This window comes from Trichoderma harzianum (genome assembly GCF_003025095.1).
Source record: "Trichoderma harzianum CBS 226.95 unplaced genomic scaffold M431scaffold_6, whole genome shotgun sequence".
NCBI classification, from domain to species: Eukaryota; Fungi; Ascomycota; class Sordariomycetes; order Hypocreales; family Hypocreaceae; genus Trichoderma; species Trichoderma harzianum.
In genome coordinates, this window is record NW_020209254.1 from 1,600,566 (window position 1) to 1,623,013 (window position 22,448).

At 50.9% G+C, this 22,448-nt stretch overlaps 8 protein-coding genes across 8 annotated transcripts; 5 read left to right on the forward strand and 3 right to left on the reverse strand.

Annotated features, from left to right (window-relative positions):
- Positions 1-231: 231 nt before the first annotated feature.
- Positions 232-2,119, reverse strand: M431DRAFT_85155 (hypothetical protein; the record flags this gene model as incomplete). The annotated part of the gene is made up of 2 exons (XM_024923521.1): positions 232-1,070; positions 1,543-2,119. 2 exons carry the CDS (start codon positions 2,117-2,119, stop codon positions 232-234), a joined length of 1,416 nt encoding a protein of 471 aa, XP_024774672.1.
- Positions 2,120-3,157: 1,038 nt separating this feature from the next.
- M431DRAFT_85935 (hypothetical protein) lies at positions 3,158-4,509 on the forward strand (the record flags this gene model as incomplete). Its single annotated transcript, XM_024923618.1, has 5 exons — positions 3,158-3,448; positions 3,522-3,645; positions 3,712-3,738; positions 3,768-3,787; positions 4,009-4,509. The coding sequence occupies 5 exons, from the start codon at positions 3,158-3,160 to the stop codon at positions 4,507-4,509; spliced, it is 963 nt and encodes a 320-aa protein (XP_024774673.1).
- Positions 4,510-5,621: 1,112 nt separating this feature from the next.
- Positions 5,622-7,089, forward strand: M431DRAFT_85664 (hypothetical protein; the record flags this gene model as incomplete). The annotated part of the gene is made up of 6 exons (XM_024923582.1): positions 5,622-5,694; positions 5,766-5,807; positions 5,893-6,071; positions 6,160-6,354; positions 6,459-6,878; positions 6,976-7,089. 6 exons carry the CDS (start codon positions 5,622-5,624, stop codon positions 7,087-7,089), a joined length of 1,023 nt encoding a protein of 340 aa, XP_024774674.1.
- A 768-nt stretch (positions 7,090-7,857) lies between these two features.
- On the reverse strand, positions 7,858-10,749 carry M431DRAFT_86075 (hypothetical protein; the record flags this gene model as incomplete). Its single annotated transcript, XM_024923634.1, has 1 exon — positions 7,858-10,749. One exon carries the CDS (start codon positions 10,747-10,749, stop codon positions 7,858-7,860), a length of 2,892 nt encoding a protein of 963 aa, XP_024774675.1.
- Positions 10,750-11,383: 634 nt separating this feature from the next.
- On the forward strand, positions 11,384-12,922 carry M431DRAFT_5601 (hypothetical protein; the record flags this gene model as incomplete). The annotated part of the gene is made up of 2 exons (XM_024921486.1): positions 11,384-11,468; positions 11,535-12,922. The coding sequence occupies 2 exons, from the start codon at positions 11,384-11,386 to the stop codon at positions 12,920-12,922; spliced, it is 1,473 nt and encodes a 490-aa protein (XP_024774676.1).
- An 89-nt stretch (positions 12,923-13,011) lies between these two features.
- Positions 13,012-13,533, forward strand: M431DRAFT_435308 (hypothetical protein). Its single transcript, XM_024915137.1, has one exon. The coding sequence runs from the start codon at positions 13,101-13,103 to the stop codon at positions 13,401-13,403; it is 303 nt and encodes a 100-aa protein (XP_024774677.1). The 5' UTR covers positions 13,012-13,100; the 3' UTR covers positions 13,404-13,533.
- Positions 13,534-14,051: 518 nt separating this feature from the next.
- M431DRAFT_86185 (hypothetical protein) lies at positions 14,052-16,494 on the forward strand (the record flags this gene model as incomplete). The annotated part of the gene is made up of 2 exons (XM_024923646.1): positions 14,052-14,190; positions 14,249-16,494. The coding sequence occupies 2 exons, from the start codon at positions 14,052-14,054 to the stop codon at positions 16,492-16,494; spliced, it is 2,385 nt and encodes a 794-aa protein (XP_024774678.1).
- Positions 16,495-16,888: 394 nt separating this feature from the next.
- M431DRAFT_116190 (hypothetical protein) lies at positions 16,889-21,806 on the reverse strand (the record flags this gene model as incomplete). The annotated part of the gene is made up of 4 exons (XM_024911953.1): positions 16,889-17,455; positions 17,529-20,666; positions 20,726-21,373; positions 21,441-21,806. 4 exons carry the CDS (start codon positions 21,804-21,806, stop codon positions 16,889-16,891), a joined length of 4,719 nt encoding a protein of 1,572 aa, XP_024774679.1.
- Between the last annotated feature and the right edge of the window lie 642 nt (positions 21,807-22,448).

Here is a 22,448-nt window from a genome sequence, read left to right on the forward strand (position 1 = left end):
CAAAGGGAATAACACGTTGGACATAAATTGTCCAACCGCCTTTCTGCTAAAAAAAGTAGAATGAGTACAAAAACGAAAAGCAAAAAGAAGTTGAACATAAAATGTTCAGCAATCAGCACGCTACCACAAAAAAAAAAAAAAAAAGGTGGCAAAGCCAATATGGAGAATCACAGCCAGACAAGGAGCTTTGGAGTGGGAAAAATCATCCATTTCATACTGGTCTAGAGTCTATCATCTACTCTTCACCTTCATCCACCCATTCGAGTTGCTAGTCCGAGGCGAGTCTTTCACATCAGCAAGACTGCCATTCTTGTTTCCCAATGCCTTTGGATCAAACGCCCCGTTTCCAGCCAAGCCTTCGTCCTTCCATTCGTCATCGCCAAGGACCTCCCAATCAGGCGCGGGCGCGTCTCCGAGAAGCTTCTTCTTCAGCTTATCGGCGAGTTTCAAGGGGTTGGGGAGCTTGAAGGACTTGATGAACTCGGTTCCTTCGTCGTTAGTCAGGGAGTAGAAGGTCGTGCCATGAGCAAAACGGCCGATCCAAGTTCGCTTTTCGTCGGCATTCTGGCCTCCAATATGGTCATTCGTTCCTGGAGAAAAGTTGTTGACGCCTGAATATTGGTTGTTCATCAAAAGGTTATACAGGTTCCGGCCCATGTTGCAAATATCCTCAAACGAAGTCCTATCACCAACGGACACGCCTTGCGAACAGCAAAGCCAGGCTACGTCATAAGCCAGCAACGTGGCGCCTTCAAGGAACAGGGAATAGTGTGCGGGATCTTCCTTGGAGAGCTGCGGTAGTGGTTTATCCACAAAGAGAGGGCGAGGTCGAGGGATGTGGGAGTTAGCAAAGGGGGTATCAGAGAGGGGAGCAGTCACGAGACTGCCGGGGAAGGAAATACTATCGCCATGGCGATATGAGTTTTGGATGGTGAACATGGTTGGTCGGGGGTAATCGCGGTGAGGGAGGGTGATCTCGGCAGGGAGGCGGATGGAAAGGTAATGGGAGACCAGCATGAGGACGTGGGCGACGTGGGAGAGAGAGGTTGAGATGACCTCGGGCGAAAGGGCTGCGGAAGAGTTAGCAGGTTTCCTGGGGCGGGTTTTTCTTCTTCTTCTGTTCTTGTCCCTTTTCTTCTCCTGTCATTTTTTCTCTTCTCTTTTTCTGTCCTGTAATTTTCTCTCTCTCTTCTCTTTTCCTGTCCTGTCATTTATCTTCTCGCTTCTCTTTCTTCTCCTGTCATTTATCTTCTCTCATCACTTTCTTCTCCTGTCATTTATCTTCTCTCTTCTTTTTCCTCTCCTGTAATTTTTTTCTCATTTTTCTTCTCCTGTCATTTTTCTCTCTCTTTCTCTTGTCTTTCTTCTCCTGTAATTTTTTCTCATTCTTCTTCTCATCAATTTCCTCTCATGTAATTTTTCTCGTCTTCTGACTTCTGAGTATATATCTCTCCTATTTCCTTATACTCTTCTATATAGATGGACAAGAACAGAGAAGTAGATAAAAGCATGGAAATAAAAGGAAACATGGGGAAAACTCACAGTCCATACTAGTAAGGTCCACAATGGGAACCCTGCCGAGACTATATTCGTAGCGCCCCGTGATGCCTTTCTTCGCGACTCTTTTAAGACCGTAGAGCCGAACGGCTTCCGCACATAAGAAAGTACGAGTAGAAGCCGTATCCTCGGCAGTTTGAGACCATCGGAATTTGAGCACTGAAATCGACTTCTCTACGTCCTTGAGTTGCTTGGTCCTCCGCTCTGCTAGACCGGCCGAGACAGAGGCTAGATCGGACTTTCGCCGAGCAAGCGCCGCCTTCCGGGCCTGGATCTCGTCCCTGGCAGCCTTGATGTCACCGCGAAGCTGTTCGGCGGCGGCGAGGATCTGGTCAGTCTTTTGCTCAGCGGCCTGCTTGTGTGAGATGACCTCATCCAGGGAGTGCTTGTTTGGCCGGGTGTCAGCCAAAAGCTCGTTAATCTGCGCCTTGAGCGTGTCGTTCTCAATCATGAGCTGTAGGTTCTTCATGCGGCCTTCGTAGATCCTGTTCCGAGCATCTACAGCGCACAAGAACGGCCGGCGCTGGGCGTCATGCGGGCGGTGGCAGATGTCGCATTCCATGTCGGAGGCAGTTGGCGGATCCTACTAGAGCTAGAGAGTGAGATGGCGCGCTGATTATATGCAGTACCAGGCAGATGGCGGGATGCAGACGTGGGAGCATACAGATAGGTAGATAGATGGCTGAAGAGAGAGAGGCTCCGATAGAGGCGCCGACAGTAGGGACGATTAAGGGAGCAGGATGCGTGAACAAGTCGTCGGGTTTGAACGTCTCTAGATATAGGGTAGCGGATTATATGAAAGAGAAAAGGTTTAAAATGCGAGCGGCCTGCTCTGGGCGATGCTTGGACAGATGACTGCGTGTGTCATGTCCTTTAAAGAACAAGATCGATGAGATCACGGGGTGCGATAACGAGGTCGACGGTCCAGAGCCCGGAAGGCTAGGGCGGCTCTCCACTAGCTTCCAGCTGGCCCGCCTAGGCACCCGCCTGTATCAGAGCTTACAAGCCCTGGAGAGCCTTTGGCGCCTGTAAACTTCACCCTCAGCAGCTCCACCGCGGTGTTGTTGATTGGAAGTGCTAGCGCTGCCTGGAATTTCCACATCCTGATGTCAACTGGGCTCCAGGCATTTGCCTTCTGCCGTCCGGGACTTTTCTGTTCATCCAAACGTTAATTGTCCAGGCTGACGTCTATTTCAGCAACTAGCTGCGCCTTGTCACTGCGATATCGCTGCCCGTCATTTTTCGTCTCTGCATTTCTGTCTTGCAGTGGATTTCCTTTGTTCGTTTGCTACGGCTTTAATCTGAATCAACTTCAGGGCAGCTCTCGCCACCCGCGTGTAGCGTCCAGGCTTGTGTCGAAACCGGTGGCGGCCTCGCAAGACGCGCGACTGGCAAGCGTCCATTCAAGTGAACAGCACACCATCTGCGCCTCTCCGGACGGGCTCCGCACTTGATTCAGTCTCCCTTCCAGTTACAGCCAACCCAACACGGAGCACAAGCCCCCTTTCTTGGCCCTTCGCAGCCGCGCCAGAGAGGCTGTCACAGGTGCAAGGATCATCACTTCAGCTCCACCGCAGCGCAAGCATCGCCATATTCCATCATGGCTTCGCCTTCACCGAGATCGCCCAATGGCGAGGACCGTCTACCCGTCTATGGGACCAAGGTGGCCGGCAAGGACGATACAGCCGTGTTGGACGTCGAGAAGCATCGCCGGACACGCACGAAGACGCCTGAACCCGCTGAACAGCGCAACGGTACAGCGACGCCAAATCCCCCCGCCGTTCTGGAGCCATTCGACTGGGATGATTTTGAGGCGCGGTATGAGAAGGCGCTGGCGGAGGCAGAGGGACAGGAACGAGAAGTCCTCAAAGAGGCCGAAAGTCTCTTCAGGGTGAGCCACTCTGCCGTGTTCTTCCATCGGTTTGACATGACTTATACTAAACAAAACGATTATGCATATACAGTACTTTGAAGCGTGGTCCTCAGCTGCATCAGCTCATGATGATAAGCGCGCGGTGAAGCGGCTTCAGACGCGACAACGGTACATTAACATTTCTGAACAAAGAATGGCTCAGAAGCAGCAGCATTGTGAGTATCCATAGGCTCCCATCATCTTGATTCCATCATCAGGCTAATGGCATAACTACTACCTAGATGATGAAGTTATGCGTGCATTTGAGAGTGCATTGGCCTTGCTGCGATCTACTTAGACTCACTCCGCATGAGCCGAGTAAAGTGGCCTAGCTCAGTCTAGTTCTTCTTCTCCTTCTTACTTTTCTCCTTTGGCGTATGCGCATGGCTCAAACACTCTTGGTTGCTTCGTCAATATATCCATGGACCATGTTGGGCTGCAAGGCGGAGCACGTGACCACGCAACAGCTTGGTTTTCTCAATCCCGCGTTTTAGTCGTGGCCGCCTAAACCATTCTTTGACCTATGGATACGCGTCAAGATGTCGATTAACGAGCTTCCGTTCAAAATACCACAAATAACAAGCGACGAATTACTACAATTCCAACAGAGGCATTTTTCAAGCGAAGCCACCGCTGATTTCGGTCAAAGTTTCACAAACCTTCCACCTCAAGAGTCCTCCGAGGCTCATTTATACGAAGAATGGGAGGAAGAAGAGGAGGACGATGGTCTTGGCTACTACGAAGACGGTGTGAAAAGAACCCTTACAGATGAGCAGATTGCCATATTCCGACACTCGGAACTTAGAGAGCTCCGCAAGCAACAAGAAAAGCAATCGCAATCTAAATCAGAGCTGCCACGAGATGCTTCCGCAAATGAAACAGACATCGCCTCTCCGCATGGATCAGGTGCCCCTGCCGGATCTCGAAACAAGAAGAAAAAGAAGAAATCCAAGGGGGGGAAGCAAGAACCCAAGCCAGACTTACGGAAGCGTACCTGGGACGTGGTCGAAGCTGGACTCGACACCCTCGATTACGATTGAAGCCATTTTAATGGCAAAGCTCATGGCAGGTTTAACGAGCAGCCATGCATATTTTATCCGGTTAGCGGATATTATTGCATCATGTTGAGCAATTTGCAATTTATTTCTTAATAACGCGTTCCCAGGGCATCTCGACTAGTAAGTAAGCACATTTTCTACTTTTGCTATTCAACCCCTTACCGCAATATGATGAGAACCTTTGTATCGTCATCCTTAGTCAGATCGCGCATGGAGGCCCGAAGAACCAACGACCAAATCTGGGGAGGGCTGACAACAGCGGCGTGACGAAGACTCTTATAATCTTCTCTCTGAGGCTACACAGCCCATTCTTCTTCATTCTTTTGGCATTTGCTTATTTTGGGGTTGGCATCTGGACTAACATGAAGACTTTGAGTAGGGATTGTTTTAAATTTGGGATGGATTCGGCGTCTGGCAAGATATGATGAAGTGGCAGGTAGTAACGAATGTGTGAAGTGGTTACCTATTATGATACCTATGATGATGTTTCTGGACCAACATGCTGCTTATACTAGATGTCTCTACACTCTCAAGACTTATATAATGATGAATCAAACACATGTCTGTGTCAAACTCGAGTTGTGTTAATGTGATATGTCCGGTCGTTTCCCAGAGCAGCAGACTGGTCTGGGCGGCAACCGGAGTAAGCATCAGGTAATACCTAGAACTGGCTGCATGCGCCTAGCAGTCCATTCTATGTGATCCATCGAATCTGTAGCTAGCATAGCACTGCTGGAGCTGATCTGCGGTGCTAGGCCTGGGAGAGGCCTGGGAGCCACAAAACCATTGCCGCCATGTTCACATGCGGCGATTGAGTCCACGGAATCGCAGAATCCCAGTGCAATGAATCCTGACTCAGCGTCAAAATTCTGCCCGTAGCAGAATCGGCTAAGCGATAAGCGCTGCAGCCAATGGCTGCTCGTAGCTGGCGCCGGTGTGGGGACTGGCCGGGCGGCACATCCCACCTTTGGATTCTCACCTCTGTCGCCAGAGATCAAGAGAGATCCTCGCCTGAAGCACCCGCGCGGACATCGCCAGCATCCTTTTTCCTTTATCCTCATTGCGTCGCTGATCCGCGACAGAGCCTGCCCAAGATGGCGCGCGTCTACGCCGACGTCAACCAGAACATGCCCCGTAGTTACTGGGACTACGACAGCGTCAACATCAGTGCGGAGTTGCCCCAAACCCAAACCCAATCACCCCGCGAGCGATGCGGGAGGCGCTAACATGGACGGCAGGCTGGGGAGTTCTCGAGAACTACGAAGTCGTTCGCAAGATCGGTACGTTGTGATGGCCTCCGGGCTCTGGATCTGTCCCTCTGCTGCCGCGTCGGCACGCGTGGCTAACCCGAGAATCTACGCACAGGCCGGGGCAAGTACTCCGAGGTCTTTGAGGGCATCAACGTCGTCAACTATCAGAAGTGCGTCGTCAAGGTTCTCAAGCCTGTTAAGAAGAAGAAGATCAAGCGAGAGATCAAGATCCTGCAGAATCTGGCGGGTGGCCCCAACGTCGTTGCGCTGCTCGATGTCGTGCGAGACTCTCAGGTCAGTAACCTAATGAGCACAAATTGCCTGCTATGCGTGTTGCGGTGAGCTAACGGGAGACGCGGGAATGCGTCCTGGTGCCCTGCAGAGTAAGACACCATCTCTCATTTTCGAGTATGTCAACAACACCGACTTCCGAAGCCTGTACCCCAAGTTCAACGACCTTGACGTGCGATTCTACATCTTGGAGCTGCTCAAGGCTCTGGACTACTGCCACAGCAAGGGAATCATGCACAGAGACGTCAAACCTCATAACGTTATGATCGACCATGAGAACAGAAAGGTACCTCAGCGTTGCAATTTCCGGTTGAGCCAGCATCAACCAATCACTTTTGTGCTTATCCGCGTCTGTATGTATATATGTACTAACTTGTGGGGTACCAATAGCTGCGTCTGATTGATTGGGGCTTGGCTGAGTTCTACCATCCTGGAACCGAATACAACGTGCGTGTTGCATCTCGTTACTTCAAGGGACCCGAGCTGCTAGTCGATTTCCAGGAGTACGACTACAGCCTCGATATGTGGAGTCTCGGCGCCATGTTTGCCTCCATGATCTTCCGGAAAGAGCCATTCTTCCACGGCAACAGCAACTCGGATCAGCTGGTCAAGATCGCTAAGGTCCTTGGCACAGACGATCTTTTTGACTACCTTGACAAGTACGAAATAGAGTTGGATGCACAGTATGATGATATTCTGGGACGGTTCCAGAAGAAGCCTTGGCATAGCTTTGTCACATCGGAAAACCAGCGTTTTGTCTCTAACGAAGCCATCGACTTCCTTGATAAGCTGCTACGCTACGATCACCAGGTTCGTCTTATTCTTTCTCTTCTGGCGCTTTATGTCTCTTTCTTCTTTTTCTTTCTTCTTTCCTTTGCAGACTGTAATGCTAACTCTCTCTCAACAGGAGCGTCTCACGGCAAAGGAGGCCCAAGCCCATGCCTATTTCAACCCTGTTCGGGATCCTGAAGTTTTCAAGCAGAACTTGATCGGCGCTAACGGAGGACCGTACAAGTCCTGAAGACACAAATGACCCCATTTATTGATTTATTTTTCCTATTTTTCCATCTCGAGTATCGCGTTTCCTTTTGCTCTTCTGCCCCTCATCCATGCCATTTGAATCATTGCCTCTTGAAGATAACTCTAGCTATTTGGCCGTACTGCCTAATAAAGCTTATGTGTTTTCGATAAGACAGAATATGTGCAAGGAGGGACTCGCCATGGGTAAAACAATGGGAAGGGCAAAAGGACTACGATGGACGGCAATTGTTATGTTGACGTTTTTGCGGAAGTGTGACAGGAACAACAATATTCAGTGCTGGATATGAGAAAGAAAGCAAGCGGCTAGGAAATGACTACAGCGGACAAACCTCTCCATCCCCCCCCTTCCCCCCTTCTTCCCTAACTCACCCCCTTTCCCTTATCCCTTTCCAGTTCATGAACTCTGGAGCTGTATCTCACTCAGTCGGTCAACGGCGTTTCAGGAAATTCGGGCATTTGACAAACTCGGGTGCGAGGCAAGAGAGGGTAAGGGGGGGGATTCTCATCCATAGTTTCTCGCTTCTTGTTAACGACTTGGAACACTTGATTTGATTTGCGGGTACCTAATATGAGGTAGCGGGTAATATATTGCCATTTCACACTGCCTTTTTACGTCTCTTTTGTAAAGAAGAAAAGAAGAAAAAAAAAATTTTCCCCGATATATGTTACTCCATTGCGCCAGCCAGTTGATTTCCCATGATTCCCTACCCACTCGCTTGTTTTCTCAATACCTCGCATTAGCTACGCTCTATAGACACGTAAAACAGAAATCTCGTCCACATCTATATCCATCCAGTCCGCACGCCCTCAGTGTGCCACCAGGCGTCTTGATAATGCTGCCAGGACTGACGGGCTCCGACGGCCTTTTCTTGACCGGAGTATGGTATACCTCTCTAGTAAGGGTGCTGGACTTCCACACTTTGCGTGCAGTCGTCTGCGCCGCGGAACTCAGCAACTTGGGAACCGCAGTCAAGTTGCGACCTAGCTCGTCAATCCCCTCGTCTTCATCATCAGACAGCAAAGATAGGATGGAATGTCGAGAAGAAGGGACTTTTAAGGAGCGATGCCGACGGGGTGTCTGGGGCGGATTGCTCAACGATGGCAAGGGTCTATCGACCTCCGTGGTGGAGGTTACCTGCGGGTCACGTTTTGAAGGGCTCTTCGAGGGGGACTTCGACGGAGCATTTGAAGCTCCTTTTGAAGGGGATTTCGACGGAGAGTTTGAAGCTCCTTTTAAGGGAGATTGTGAGAGTGCCTGATTTACTGCCTCGGGAGGCGAGACAGTGCGTCGGGGAGATGGAAGAGCTGGCTCGACGCGCAGAGAAGTCTTGGCAAGTGGCGAAGATTCGGTATGAGAAAGATCGTCGAATGTTTCGTAAGAGCTATCATCAATGACGGTGACAGCAGCGATATGTTTCACTGGCTGCTTCGAGCAACGTCTCTTCTGCGTAGAGGCTATGGCCTTCAGGCCTTCACTAGCAGATGAGCTCGAGTTCGGAATAACCGCAGACTGATTCCTCGCCTTCTTTGCTGAGGCTTCTAAGAGCTGAGGCGTATCATCTAGGGACACCTCGAGAGTGATTCGAGGCAAAAAGTGAGTGGGAGAGGAGGATAATGGTGCCTCGCCGCTAGATTCTTCGGATGGAATGTCAAGGCGTCCGATGCCTCCCTTATGCGCGGTGGGAGACGAGTTTATAATGGCATTTTTCGTGCTCATGCGCTTTTTGAGAGAATAGCCTGACAACCTTTCTTTACCAACATCTGAGGAGCTGGCTTCAGCTCTCGAATTAGCCTCGACATCGTGAATTTCCCGCAAGGGAAGTGTACTGGTTGATACACGTCGGGGGGCAGATTTCCTCGTCTTAGACAACAAAGTAGGGGCTTCGTCGTCAGAAAGAAGGCAAGCAGAATCGACAGGCTTGTGGAGAAACCCAGCTGGTACTTGCGCACGGGAATGATTAGCAATTTCCGGTTGCCGAGCTTCGCTTTCGTGTGAATTAGGCAAATCAATTTGGCGGTTTGAATCGCCATCCTCTCTCTCTTCTCCTTCTTCCTCCTCCTCCTCTTCGTCAGCCGAGTCCGGGATACAATCAGTCTCTGGCTCTGACGAGGTACGATGCTCTTCAAATTCTGGGACCGATCCAGGCCCCTCAGTTTCTCCACGTTCGTGATATAAGTCGTGTTTTTCGGCACTTCGCTCTGCCAATGCTTCAGCCCAAGAAATCTTGTTCAGGAATTCAACCTGTTTCCTCGTCCGTCCAGAGCGCCTTCGTCCATCGGTCTCGTCAGGTAGTTCAATAAGCGATGCCTTTTGGTCTGGCTCTTTGATTTTGTGTGAAAGCTTGTTGGGCTGTGGATTAGAGGCCCTCTTTAAACTCTCAGAGGGTGTAGCTGAAGCCTCATTCCTGGTCAAGTCTTCGCCTGACCTCTGTTTTCTCTTCCTGCTTCTCCGAGCGCTTCCCACGGACTTGTAGCCGCTGTCACTCGAAGTTCCTTCCCCTCCCCTTTCTTCAACCTCTTTCCTCGCTAAGCTCTTGGATGGTTGCAAATTACTGCTCTGCCTAGCAGGCTCTGCTGAGGTGTCATCGGTAGTTTGCTTCTCTTTATATCTTTTCCCGGTCAGAATCACATCTTCATCTTCCTCCTCTTCCTCCTCTCCTCTCCTGCTCTCATCATCCACAGGCTTCGTAGGCGGCAGCAGCAATGGATGTCTGATAATTTTCTTCCTCCTTGTGAGCAAGTGCTTCCCAAAGGTGTTTGTGAATGCAGATTGAAGGGGCTCATCTTCATTGTCTCGAAATTTCGAATTAGGCGCCCAGATTGAGCTTTCGCCACTCTGCGAAGGGAAATTATATCGGCTAGGTTTGATCGGTAATTGTTGCTTTTGTGGCTGATGGACTGCAAATAATTCGGGTTGGTCCCATAATGGATCAGCGAACTGGCCAGGGAAGCCCCAAGGTTCCGTGGCAAATGGTGATCGGTCAAACGAGAATGGAGAGGAAGCAAAGGGTAGCTCCGTGGGAGACGCAAAACCTTGCGCCGCATATAGCGAGCTGCGTGCGACTGCTCTAGAAACGTCCAGTGCGTTTCTTGACGATGATCCCAGCACAAGGGCTGTAGAATGTGAGTCGCGAGACGCCTCGCGGCCTTGTATTATCCGATCTTCCTCGTCGTCATCCATATCGTTGATATTCTGTGATTTCGCTCCAAAACCACCCTGGCTCTTTTCTTGTCCCCTAACGTCGTCTCCATCTTCCTCCTCGTCATCAAAAAGGTCCTCCAACAGAATTCCTTCGTCTTCGTCATCCTCCCCGTCCGCGAGATCGCCTGCCAGACCATCTCCAACGTCTCCTTCGTCGCGCATATTGCGAATATGGCCATTGTTGACGACAATCTCACCTGTCACAAGATCGATCTCGTCGCCAATGCCGTCGAAGTCACGGCCATACTTTTCGAAGATATGCGCCATGGTAATCTGGAATCGCTGGTCTGCGTAAGCTCGTTCGACGGAAAGCTTGTAATCTGGATCTCGCTTCGCCTCGACCTCGAAAGGTTGAGAGGCGAGCTCATCGTCTTCGTCGGCATTTTCTTTGTCCAGCAGCCACTGGCTCATGCGGCGGCGCTTTGCCGGCGGTTCCATAGCTAGAGTAAACCCAAATTGCGGTGATCGATATGAGATACAGAGAGAGAAAAGGTATTGTCAATTGATATAAAAACGATATTGCGACTGCGCCAGTCTTGGGCGCTGCGGACTGCCAACTTCCTGGCGACCTGACCTGGGGCGTTGAAGATGGCCGAAAATGCGGCACTCGGAGCTTGGATAAAAGATGGTTGCGGGAGCAACGAGATGGACGTTGCACAAAGATGGAGTAGCGCATTCGCGTCGCGATTCCGTGCAGCGGCGCGTTAAGTGGCTGCACCTCTGGGAAAGCTGCGATTACAGTGCAGTGAGGCCACTAAATCACGCTGGAGCTAAGCAACTAAGCTCTAAATGCGCCAGTGCTACAGGCAGTATAGCGGGGCGTGCAGCGCCTCAATCTCCATGGCGTCACAGGGCCAGAGAGCCAGACCCTGATACTTCAAGCTTCCACCATGTACTGATACAACTTATCTAGACTCAACATTAGCATTTATTCTTCCTCGAATCAAATCTTTTCCACCTCAGGCAGTTTTCCTTCTCTCTACCTATATACATGACAGCCAGAGCATGAAACGGCACTTCGACTCGCAACCAAACGAACCTCTCCCATCTTCTCCGCCACCAAGCCATCGAAATGCATTGCCAAAAGTGCCGCCAGCCGTTGAAGCTGGACAGCTCTCTCGACGACCTCAACCCAGCCGCATATGATCTTCTTGTTTGTAAGTGTCAAGGTCAGTGTCGCTGAGAGCATGCGCAGTTGCTAATCGGGTTGTGCTGTCACACAGCAGCCACATCGTCTTCACAAACAGCGACCAAAGCCTCAACCCCGCGACCATCAGTACTCCAAGCTCAAGAACAATCACGAAAGTCACTCTACGATAAAGTATCGCAGAATGCTACCGCGCCGACCTTCAAGCGATACCGGGGCGGCCAGCCCCGCGACGCTACAATGTCCTTCATCTATCTCACCGAGTCACAAGTTGGGCATCCTCTATCACCTCAGCAGCAGCAGAAAGAACGAGCAATAATCCCCCCGCGCCGACGAGGATCTAGCACAAATGGAGCCCCAGAAGACGAGCCCCAGGCAAATAAAGGAGATGACTTGGACAAGATAAACCGGCTATTCGAAATATTGTCCGCCAGGTCCGACATCGATCACCCAGTCTGTGTGGACTGTACCGAACTACTAGTGGAAGGCCTCCAAAAGAAACTCGATTCCGCATCCAAGGAAAGAGACGCATATGTTCAATACCTGAAAGATGTCCAAAGTAATCGACCGAGTGAAGAGGACGTCAAGGCTTGGAAAGAAGCTCTGAAGAAGGCAGAGAAAGACAAGGCCGCTGCAATGGAGGAGCTGAAAAGGCTGGAAGCTGAGAAGGATACCTTGGATGAGGAGATATGGGCATTAGAGGAGGAGTCTCGACAACTGGACAAAGAAGAGGAGAACTTTTGGAGGGAAAGGAACGCCTTTGCCACCAAAATGGCAGACTTCCAGGCTGAGCGCGACAGCATAAATGCGAAGTATAACAATGACTCGCAGCTGCTTGAGAAGCTACAACGATCCAATGTCTACAACGACACCTTCTGCATCAGCCACGACGGGAGCTTTGCTACCATCAACGGCTTGCGCCTAGGCAGGCTCTCCAATAAACCTGTGGATTGGCCAGAAGTCAATGCCGCTTGGGGCCATGCGCTGCTCCTGCTGGTGACAGTTGCTGATAAGCTTGGGTATAGATTCCAAGGGTACGAACCGGTGCCGTTGGGGAGTACCTCCAAAATCATCCGATACGAGCTGCCAAACCCAGCATCCAGTAGATTAGGAGGCCGGGCGATGCATGCGCCCCCAAAGAAACAGGTCCTAGAGTTGTACAGCTCAGGAGACATGCCGCTTGGGCTCACGTTTATGCACCGCAAATTCGATACTGCCATGGTTGGTTTCCTCGAGCTAGTTCGGCAACTGGGTGTCTTTGTTCAACAGCAAACAGAGTCAACCGGCGTCCCATTGACTCTTCCGTACAAGATCGAAGGAGACAAGATTGGGGATACCAGTATCAAGCTCGGCATTGCGCAGGATGATGGATGGACAAAAGCATGCAAACTCACGCTTACATGCTGCAAGTTTCTGCTGGCCCACGCTAGCAATGTGACTTCAAATGCGAGAAACGGCACTTAGCAAGATAACAAGATCCAGGTGATTGATTCATGGTATTAGGGCATCACACTACCTATGGAAGATTGCAGCTATGTACAAACCGCGGCATGGCCCGCCTCACAATCATACTGGAAGCGACGTTGGGTGAGTTGCCATCTTGCTCAACTTCATTGTACCCTATCTGCTGCTTCTCTCTGCCATGATTTTTTTCATCTTCATCTTCTTTTTTCCCCCTCAGTTAATGGCCATTGAGGCGCTAATCCGAACATCTAGACCTTGGCTCCTACAAAGCGTCATGTGGTGGGGGAATGGCATATATCATAAGTATATCACGGCAGATCGTGCAGACAAACAAACAAGAGCCACGGGCAGCGTCACAAGAGGTACCCCAGATTTCATAGTCACGAGGCCCAATAGAACTTCCTTTCACCACAAAGTCACGTCGTACAGCCCTATCTCTGCCGCCTATAACCGTTTTAATCTAGCGAGTTGCTCCGTCTGACAAGGATTCCTTCAGATGCTTATTAGACGTTTATCTCAGCCCCAGTGGGCAAGCTGCATGACAGTGACAACACAACGCTTGTTTGGACCAACGAGCGGTGCAGTTCACAGCCTCATTTTAGGCTTCCCCTCCAGCCCTCCCACCGACTTACATACACCCGCCGGCACTCATCCATGCTACAGGCCTGCAAATCGTCCGGCGGTTGCTCTGCATAAGCCTAGTCCAAATTCATACTCGTCGCATTGTGCTGGAGTGTCGCAATGACGGTCTGTGGGCTGAGCGCCAGGCAGAGAGCCTCACTAGCTTGGGCAGACCGAGATCAGGATGCTGCTGCCTTCGGTGTCACAATGCTGGCCCAGCTTTTATTCGATCAGCTTAGATTGATTAAGAGCTTAAGAATCTCTGCCTGCCACTGCCTTGCCCGAATACCACTTCGGTCCGTCACATTTCTTGCGTTTCTCATCCAACCCATTTATAACCATTCATTCCATATACCACCTGTTTCTCTTCTTCGCCTTTGTATTTCTACCCCTAGCCGAGTAATTCCACGTCGGCATCATGGCTGAACCTCGCTTCGTTCGGGACTATGTGCCTCGGGACTATGATCGCCGTAGGCCCATCGTTCGGGATTATGACCGCGAGGACAGCATGAGCGATGGTTTCGAAGAGCTAGGACCGCGTAGTTTGTTGCCTAATCCGCGACGACTCAAGTATGCCGTCGACGGCGAGGTTCCTGAGATCCTCTATACCCTTAACCATGTTAACCAGAATAGACATTTCATTGGGCGTAAGTTGAGAACCCCCCTCTATCTTAATAATTCATTGCTGATACCTTGGGCTGCCAGGCTTGCGAAGCTCCAAACCATTTGAGAACGTGACTAGCTACGAAATCAAGGACGATGAAACCGACGAGGGTGGCGAACTTGTCAAAAAGCCCATCTTCGAGATTGTTACCAATGTGTGCATTGAGGGGAGGAGCATCGATAACAACAGACACATAGCTCATCCTCGTCGCGTAAATCCTAACTTGGATCGACCCATCACAGCGGCTTTTGACAACGTCGACTATCGAAGCGATGGCTATTATACTGAGGAAGAGCAATATTATGACCCGCCTGGAACCCCTCAGGTAGAAACGCCGCTCATGGTTATCTATTCAAATCATCTCCTCAATGCTCTCAGAGCTGTCATCCGATACTACCCGAACATCAACCTCAATGGGAAGTCGGTTCAGATCAGCGCACCCTATCGTGTACTCTACCATCACCGCTATGAGCTGTCCGAGTATCGTGATAACCAGCCTGATGAGCATAGCGTTGAGTATGCTGAGACCACAGCGCACCACATCGATGTTCTTCTCAAGTTTCTTGGTGAGAACTTCAAAGATGAGATTGCCAAAGAAGAAGAGCGTCACAAGCTTGAGACTCCTACAGCCACATTTGACTATTTCTGGCTCCTTCTTAAGCCGGGTCGAGTCATCTACGTGAAGAAATTCGACATTTGGACCCCCTTGGTTATTAGCAGTGTCAGCATTGGAAACCGTCTCCACGGTGGCCTGGACAACTATAGACTTAGCTGCTGGTCGCTGGAATCCAATGGCGCCAAGGTCAGTCGATTCATGGAGAGCGTCATTGTGACTCCGTGGCCAGGGGAACAAGTTATCAGCTCGCTGTCTGTTATTCCTGCGGACTTTTGGAAAGATGACCTTGAAGCCCAGGGTGGCCTCCCAATGCGTGAAAAGATGATCGAAGAAGGCAAGCTATACTGGGAGCTCCTGAAGCGACCTACCTACATGGAGTATGATGGCCTTCTCGTCAACTCTGGCTCCGGCAGCAGACTTCCTGGTGGTGCGACTGGCTTCATGAACGGCCGTGTCATTTGCGATGCCTCGGGTTTCGACAAGTTCTTTGAGTCATCCCCGGATTGGGATGGAAGGCGATATCCTCAACCTCATCGCCGCCGTGTGACTCAGGGCATTCCTAACAAAGATTTCCTTCCCCTGAATCTCCCAAGATGCGGCTGCACTGTTTGTGATAAAGATCGATCTAGGGAGAACGACGGTTTCTTTGTCGGATTTGAGGATCTCGATCCTCTATGCGACACTCCTCCCGACAACGATCTTTTTTACTTTGTTCTCAGCAAGACAATTCCAGGCTTCATCCTTGGTACTCGCCGCTGGGGAAATCTTCATGTTGCCAATCTCAGCCCAGTTAAGCCCGACAAGGAGGCTTTCAAATATCTCGTCTTGGACGATGACATCAAGATGACCGTGAGGGCCCTCATCGGCCAATACACCACCGGTGTTGATGGCCAGGTTGCTCCCTGGGGCAACGACTTCATCCGCAACAAGGGCGAGGGCCGCATCTTCCTGCTCCACGGTGCCCCAGGCGTCGGAAAGACATGCACCGCCGAGTGTATTGCCGAGCTGACCAACCGTCCGCTCATTTCGCTCACCAGCGGCGATCTGAGTGTCGACTCGTTCCGTGTCGAGTCCAACCTCAATTACTTCCTCGAGCTGGGCCAGCGCTACGGCGCCCTCGTCCTGCTCGACGAGGCCGACGTCTATCTCGAGCGCCGCCGCGCAAAGAACATTTCCCGCAACGGCCTCGTCTCCGTCTTCCTCCGTGCCCTGGAGTATTACCGCGGCGTTCTCTTCCTCACCACCAACCGCGTCCGCTCCTTTGACACCGCCTTCCTCAGCCGCATCCACGTAGCGCTACACTACAAGAACCTTGGCGATGAGGAGCGCGAGCGCATCTGGACGCACAACTTTGACCGCTTGGATCGCGATTCCCGCGGCAAGATCCGCGTCGCCATTGCGGCCCGCGAGTTCGTCTGGTCCAGCCAAGAGGTTCGCGCGCTCAAGTGGAACGGCCGAGAGATTCGCAACGCGATGCAGACGGCGCTGGCGCTGGCCGAGAGCGATTCCAACGAGGAAGGTCTGCAGACCATTACTATCGGCGAAAAGCACATTCGCGCTGTGGTCAAGATGAGCAAGGGCTTCAAGGACTATATCAAGTCGGTGGTGCCCCTGGACTCCGACGATGCTGACTACGATGGAGATGGTGATGATGAGACTTTTAATGAGTGATTTGAACGAGGTGGTTGTCCAGATTGTTCCATGTTTTTGCCGGGTCGTGATATTGAGGAGGAATAGGCCCTTGTTTTTCCTCAGTTTGTGACTTTGATGATTTGTTTCCCTTTATGACTTTAATGCAAGTATCTACAGAGCACGTACTCAGATAGCTACAAATGACAAGACACGAGATCATGACCACTCAAGAAGTATTTTGAGGTGACTACCTATTACAAGGCTGCTACCTTGTATGCTTGCAGCAAGTAACAAACAATTGTAACAGTAAAATAAGACAAACAAGTGAAAGCCAAGCCAAAAACATAGCAACTCTTTTAACCCCATTTATGTATCCTTTTTTTTCGCTTCTTTTTCTCTCCTTCTAGTTCACCACCATCCTCCGAATTCCCATCTAGTTATTTCCCAAGATCGTTTCACGTAGTTTATCCTTCTCACCACTGTGCTCACACATATCCCTAAAAATACTCCCTTCCTTCTCCCAAAGCTCCTTTGGCGTTCCGAATTCCGCCACAGTGCCCTCACTAAGCACAAGGATACGGTCAAAGTCCGCAATCGTGCTAAGACGATGCGCAATCACGATGAGCGTGCTGTCCGTGAACTCCTCACGGATGCTGCGCTGGATAAGAGTGTCGGTCGCCATGTCCACGGCTGAGGTAGCCTCGTCGAGAACCATAATCTTGGGCCGTGAAACAATGGCGCGGGCCATACAGAGGAGTTGGCGCTGTCCTTGGGACAGATTACCGCCAGACTCGGCAATGCCGCTCGAGAGATCACGGAAGATGTTGGCGTTGACTGGAGACGCGGTTGAAACGGCAGCGGAGGATGGCTCGTTGGCTGGCGTGACTGGTTGAGAGTCGACCAAGTGAACACGGTGAAGCGACTCGCGGAGTTCCTCGTCAGTACGCTCATTGAAGGGATCAAGGTTGCTCCTGACAGAGCCAGAGAACAATACAGGGTCCTAAACATATTTTAACCCATTAGCAAACTAAGATTACTCAAAATAACAACTCGACGGTTATTTCATTTCTTACCTGAGGAATGATGGCCAGTTTGGAGCGGAGGCTGTGGAGGTCAATCTTGGAAATGTCTACGCCATCGATCAAGATAGTTCCAGATCGAGCCTCCAAGAAGCGGAAGAGGGCCAGAGTAAGCGATGACTTTCCAGCGCCAGTACGACCAATAACGCCAACTCTCTCGTTGTTCTTTACGTTGAATGAAACATTCTTCAAGACAGCTGGAAGGTCTTCAGCATAGCCAACTTCAAGATCCTTGACCTCGATGTCTCCCGATGTAGGCCAAGCCGCAGAAGCCTTCTCCCCGCCCAGCGGCTCCGTCTTGAGGTCCGCGTATTCGACAACACGCTCAGTAGCATTCATATCCAGCTCCAAGTTGGTATAACACCAAAGGGTCATAAGAATATTACCGGAAAAATCAACAGCAAACGCCAGAGTGAAACCAGCCATGGCGGCGTCAATGTAGGGAGACAGAGCAACGACAATGCCGACGATAGAGCTAAAGGCAGTACCAATCAGGGCCATACGGAAGGCCATCCATCGGTTGAATAGAGCGCCGTAAATACTTACAGAGTCCCAGGTATCGAGATGGCCGTGCATACGGTCCACATATACCTGAGTCTTTTGATAGGCTCGAAGAGTCGCAACGCCCGACAAAGTCGCATTGAATTGCTCAAAGACGGGTGACTTGGACGTACTTTCAAGTCTCTTCATGGGCCTAGCGCCAGCCATGTATCGTGTGGCAACCGAAGTAGCGAAGAAGACCAGGACGAATGCCATGGGAAGGATGTAGGGCGAAACCAGAGCAGCAGCAACGCAGATGCCCACGAGGCCCAAACCACGCCAAAGCACCATTCCAAAATCAAGGTTGAGGCGATTGTCGATGATGTCAAAATCAGATGTGAGGCGGTTAAGAATCCGGCCGACAGGGACTGTGTCAAGCCACCGCAAAGGAGTTCGGAGAACCGTAAAGAGAATTTGGTTGAACAAGGTCCTGCTAGCCCTGATGCTCATGATGAAGGACCAGACGAATCGAATTGTTCCCAAAATGGCGCTGGCGCCTGACAGAGCAACATAAACCAACAGGTAATAGGTTACGCCGTGCTCTCCCGACTGGGTGTTCCGCAGGTTGGAAGAAGTAACATGGAAAGGGCTATGCTCCAAGGTGAGACCATAAGCAAGGCCATGTTTCTGCTCAACTTCAAATGTATGCATCACATCGACTTGGCTTTCACTTCCTGACGTCCAGATTTTCACCCACCAATTGCGAGCGAGGTTGCTCACCTCGAAGCTGGTGAATAGCAAGGCGAGGACGATCCAAAATATCCAGCCTCCACTGTGCCGCAGATAGGTCAAATAGATGCGGCTCTTGACTTGTCCTTTATCACGAGTCTCTTTCTCAATGAAGTCTTTGGCAGCCTTATCTTTGGCCGGTTCTCCTTCTACAGTGCTTTCAGTTGAGATTCCATCCACACCAGTAAGAGATCCGTCTTCCGAGTTAACCGCGGTTGAGGCCTCCGCAGCCGCTTCTTCCCTCTGAATCTCCTCTGGGGCTTGTTCATGGGTCTTAATTCTTTCGAGAGTACCATCCTCAGCAAGCTCAGATGTCAAGCCAGCTGCTAAAATAGTGCCCTCGCCAAGTTCAACTAGGTATTTGGCCTTTGACTGCACAAGCGCCACGTGGTGGGTAACCAAAATTCGGGTGCGTCCTTCACAGATATCTCCGGTAATACACTTTTCAAAGATGTGTCGACCAACATGAGCGTCAACGGCGCTAAAAATATCGTCCATAACCAGAATCTCGGCTCGTGAGTAGATGGCTCGGGCCAATGTTACTCTCCACTTCTGGCCGCCACTCAAGTTGATTCCATTAGCTCCAAGCTCCGTCTTGTCACCATCAGGTAAGATTTCGAGATCCTTCTTCAGTGCGCAAATTTCAAGGACTTTTTGGTATCTGGGCTCGTCAAATGGGAGACCGAACAGGATATTGTCTCGGAAAGATGCACTTTCGAGCCAAGGCGTCTGAGCCACGTATGCAATGCTGCCAGGAAGAATCCAGTTTCCAGGATGAGCTTTGTGGTCATTACGCTCAAGAGGTGCTGCAGTTGGTGGCGCATAGATGGCTCCGTTTAGAAGATCAACCTCACCGAGGATGGCGGAAAGCAGCAGACTCTTTCCTGTTCCAGTTTTGCCAGATATAACGGATAGTTCTCCAGCAGGGAAAGACAAGTTGACATTCTTGAGAATGAAGCGATCTTCGTCGGGGGTTTCAGCATCAACAGGCCAGGAAACGGTAGCATTGTCGAACGCCACATCTGGTCCTTCGGACAGAATTTTCTTCATCTCAGGGCCGCTAAGGTATGTGTCAATTCTCTTAATTGAGACAAGTGAATCAACAGAAGTGGTAAGGAGTTCCGGCAGAGCTCCAAGAGTGACTTCAAGGCTCTTGAAAATGCTGATACTGACAAAAGCAATCGACGGGGACAGGTCACCATGCAAAATGGCGTAGACGACCAGCGAAGCGGCGGCAAGGAAGATTGGGCTAATGACCCAGCATCCGAACAAAACAGAGTCAGCGATGAAGGTGTTCTTCAAAGTTGTAAGCTCCTGCTCTCTCATCTCTTGAATACGCTTCTCCCATTGACTCTCCAAAGCCGAAAACTTGATTTGGCGCATGCCCAGCAGCGCCTCGTTGACAACAGCTAGCTTGGCATCACGATCCTTCATGAGCTTGGCCTGGCATTTCATGTACTTCTTTGTGAAATAAGTGTTGATTGGCAAGACGAGGGCCCAGGCCAAAATACCAGCAGCGAAGGGCAAGAAACCGATCAATTTTAGGAGGAAGCCACAATAAACGAAAAGATTTGCGAAGCTGCTGATGATGAAAAACTGGAAAGCGGCGAGGTTAGATACATGTCGAACATCGACACCGACAAGGTTCACAATGGCCTGGCGCGACTTCAAAACGGTATCTTCTTCCTCGGATCTTTTGTCATCTTTCTGGGCCTCGTCGTCGTCTGTCTTTGGCGGCTCCTTCTCCGCCATTTTGACATTTTTACGTTTCAATGACTTTTCGAAAATAAGAGCCGAAAGCTGGCCTCGAAGAGGGATGGACGTCTTGTACATTGAAAACCAGTTGACCCATCCTTGCATCCACTACAACGTACGTCAGTCTGTATATTCGACGGTAAAGAGGAAGAGAGCATGTGTTGTACCTGTCCAAGGAGAGAGAAAATGGCAAGGGAGAGAATATACGCCAATATCTGGCCCATTGGCCGTTCCTCTGATCGCCGTTCTAAGAGCTCAATCACTCGCAACATGGCCCAAAACGGCCCAAGGCCAACAACAGAGCGGGCAACTGTGACAGTCCATTGGAATAGGAAAAGGGGCAAATAAGCTCGGAGAAGGTTCTTGAGGAGCGTGCCCTTGAATTCAAAGCTGCGCCATTCGTCGACTAGATCGCGGGCTCTGAAGTTGTGATCCGGCCCCGGAACATCCTTTTCGTCCAAATCACCCTTCTTCGCAGCCAGCTTTGCTATGGGTTCTCCCCAAGACCAAGTGTATCGGCTCAGGACAGATGATGTGAATTGTGCGTCCACCGGTTTGTCATGGTGGAAAATATCCGGCCGTCGCGGAAGCGAAATGGTAGCAATTAGCAACGGAATGGTAGCCCCCAGGCTGACCAGCCGAAGAATGAATACGGGGTCGTTCTTGGAAGCTCCCAGCTGCAAAGCGTGGAGAGATTGGAGAATAAGGACCGCAGTGCTAAGCCAGGTCGAATGGAATGCCCAAATGCCAAGATCGTGGGATTTGACCGGGGACCGATGAGCAAAGATGCAAATGGCCTGGATGGCAATTGTGGCCTGTGGAGGAGCGCGTTTTCCATCAGCTGACACGCCCGAGCAAATTGCGACTGGAGGTGCGAAGCACGATTAAACTTACAAGAGCAGCGGTAATCAGCCAGTTGGAAACAAACAGATCATCTTTCTTTAGGTGAAGGCTGGATAGGACGGACAGGGCAAGGGATGGACCAAAGCTTGTCAGGGACAAGAGGAGAATCGCAACTTTGGGCCATTTGTTGGAGAAAGAAGCAACGGCTTCAGGCGTACTGGTACCATCGATATCTTGGTAAAAGTTGTCCTTTGGGGTTCGATTGCGAATCTGAGCAAGAAGAGCAAACACAGCAGGCAGAGAGAAAAGCCCAACAACAGCTGAGCCAGCAATGGAGAGCGGTAGCACCAGATGGCCCAGGGGGTCCGGATTGGCGACGACGCCGAGCACAAGCTGATGCGACATCACGGCGAGAGAGACTCGCCGGCGCACCGGTGGGAGCTCAAGTTGAAGATGAAGTTGAAGCAATCTACAAAAGCCGCCAATGGCAGCATGGGTGCACAGACACAGAAGCAAAGGAAGCGCCTCTTTCCTCGGGAGAAGAAGGAGAAGGCAACGCGACGGGATGAAGAGAAAGGAAACCAGAATCTCGGCACCGACAAAGGCAAGATGCGATGTAGTTATCAGGGTCGGCCGGCCAGACCAAAAGGGCTATCGCAGGATCCAGAGCTATCCACAAAACCCGCAGAATGCAACCTCCATCCTCCCAGTTGCGAGCTGCATCTCCCAGGATACCCTGGCCGGGTAGCGCATCTCAAGTGCCTGTCTAAAGCAGCAGCAGAAGACGGCCGTGGTTCCGTGCCTGTCCAGTTGGTGGATGCTGGTCAATCGTTGGTTCGATCAGGATCAGTAATGGCCAGCGGCACGAGTTGAGCGGTACGAGGTAGCCTCAGGTAGGGGTCCAGGGGCGCTTGTACAGACGGAGAAAAGCTTCTTGTCCACGCCTCAGGCACTTTTGATAGCCCTTGGGAGTCATCGCTCGTGCCTTGCAAACAAAGAAGATCACCAGAGCTACCTGTGATTTCCAAAAGGAGCTCCTGGACTTGC

Excerpts from the sequence above, each read along its gene's own strand:
- M431DRAFT_435308 (XM_024915137.1), top strand. The coding sequence starts at position 13,101 with ATGATTTTTTTCATCTTCATCTTCTTTTTTCCCCCTCAGTTAATGGCC.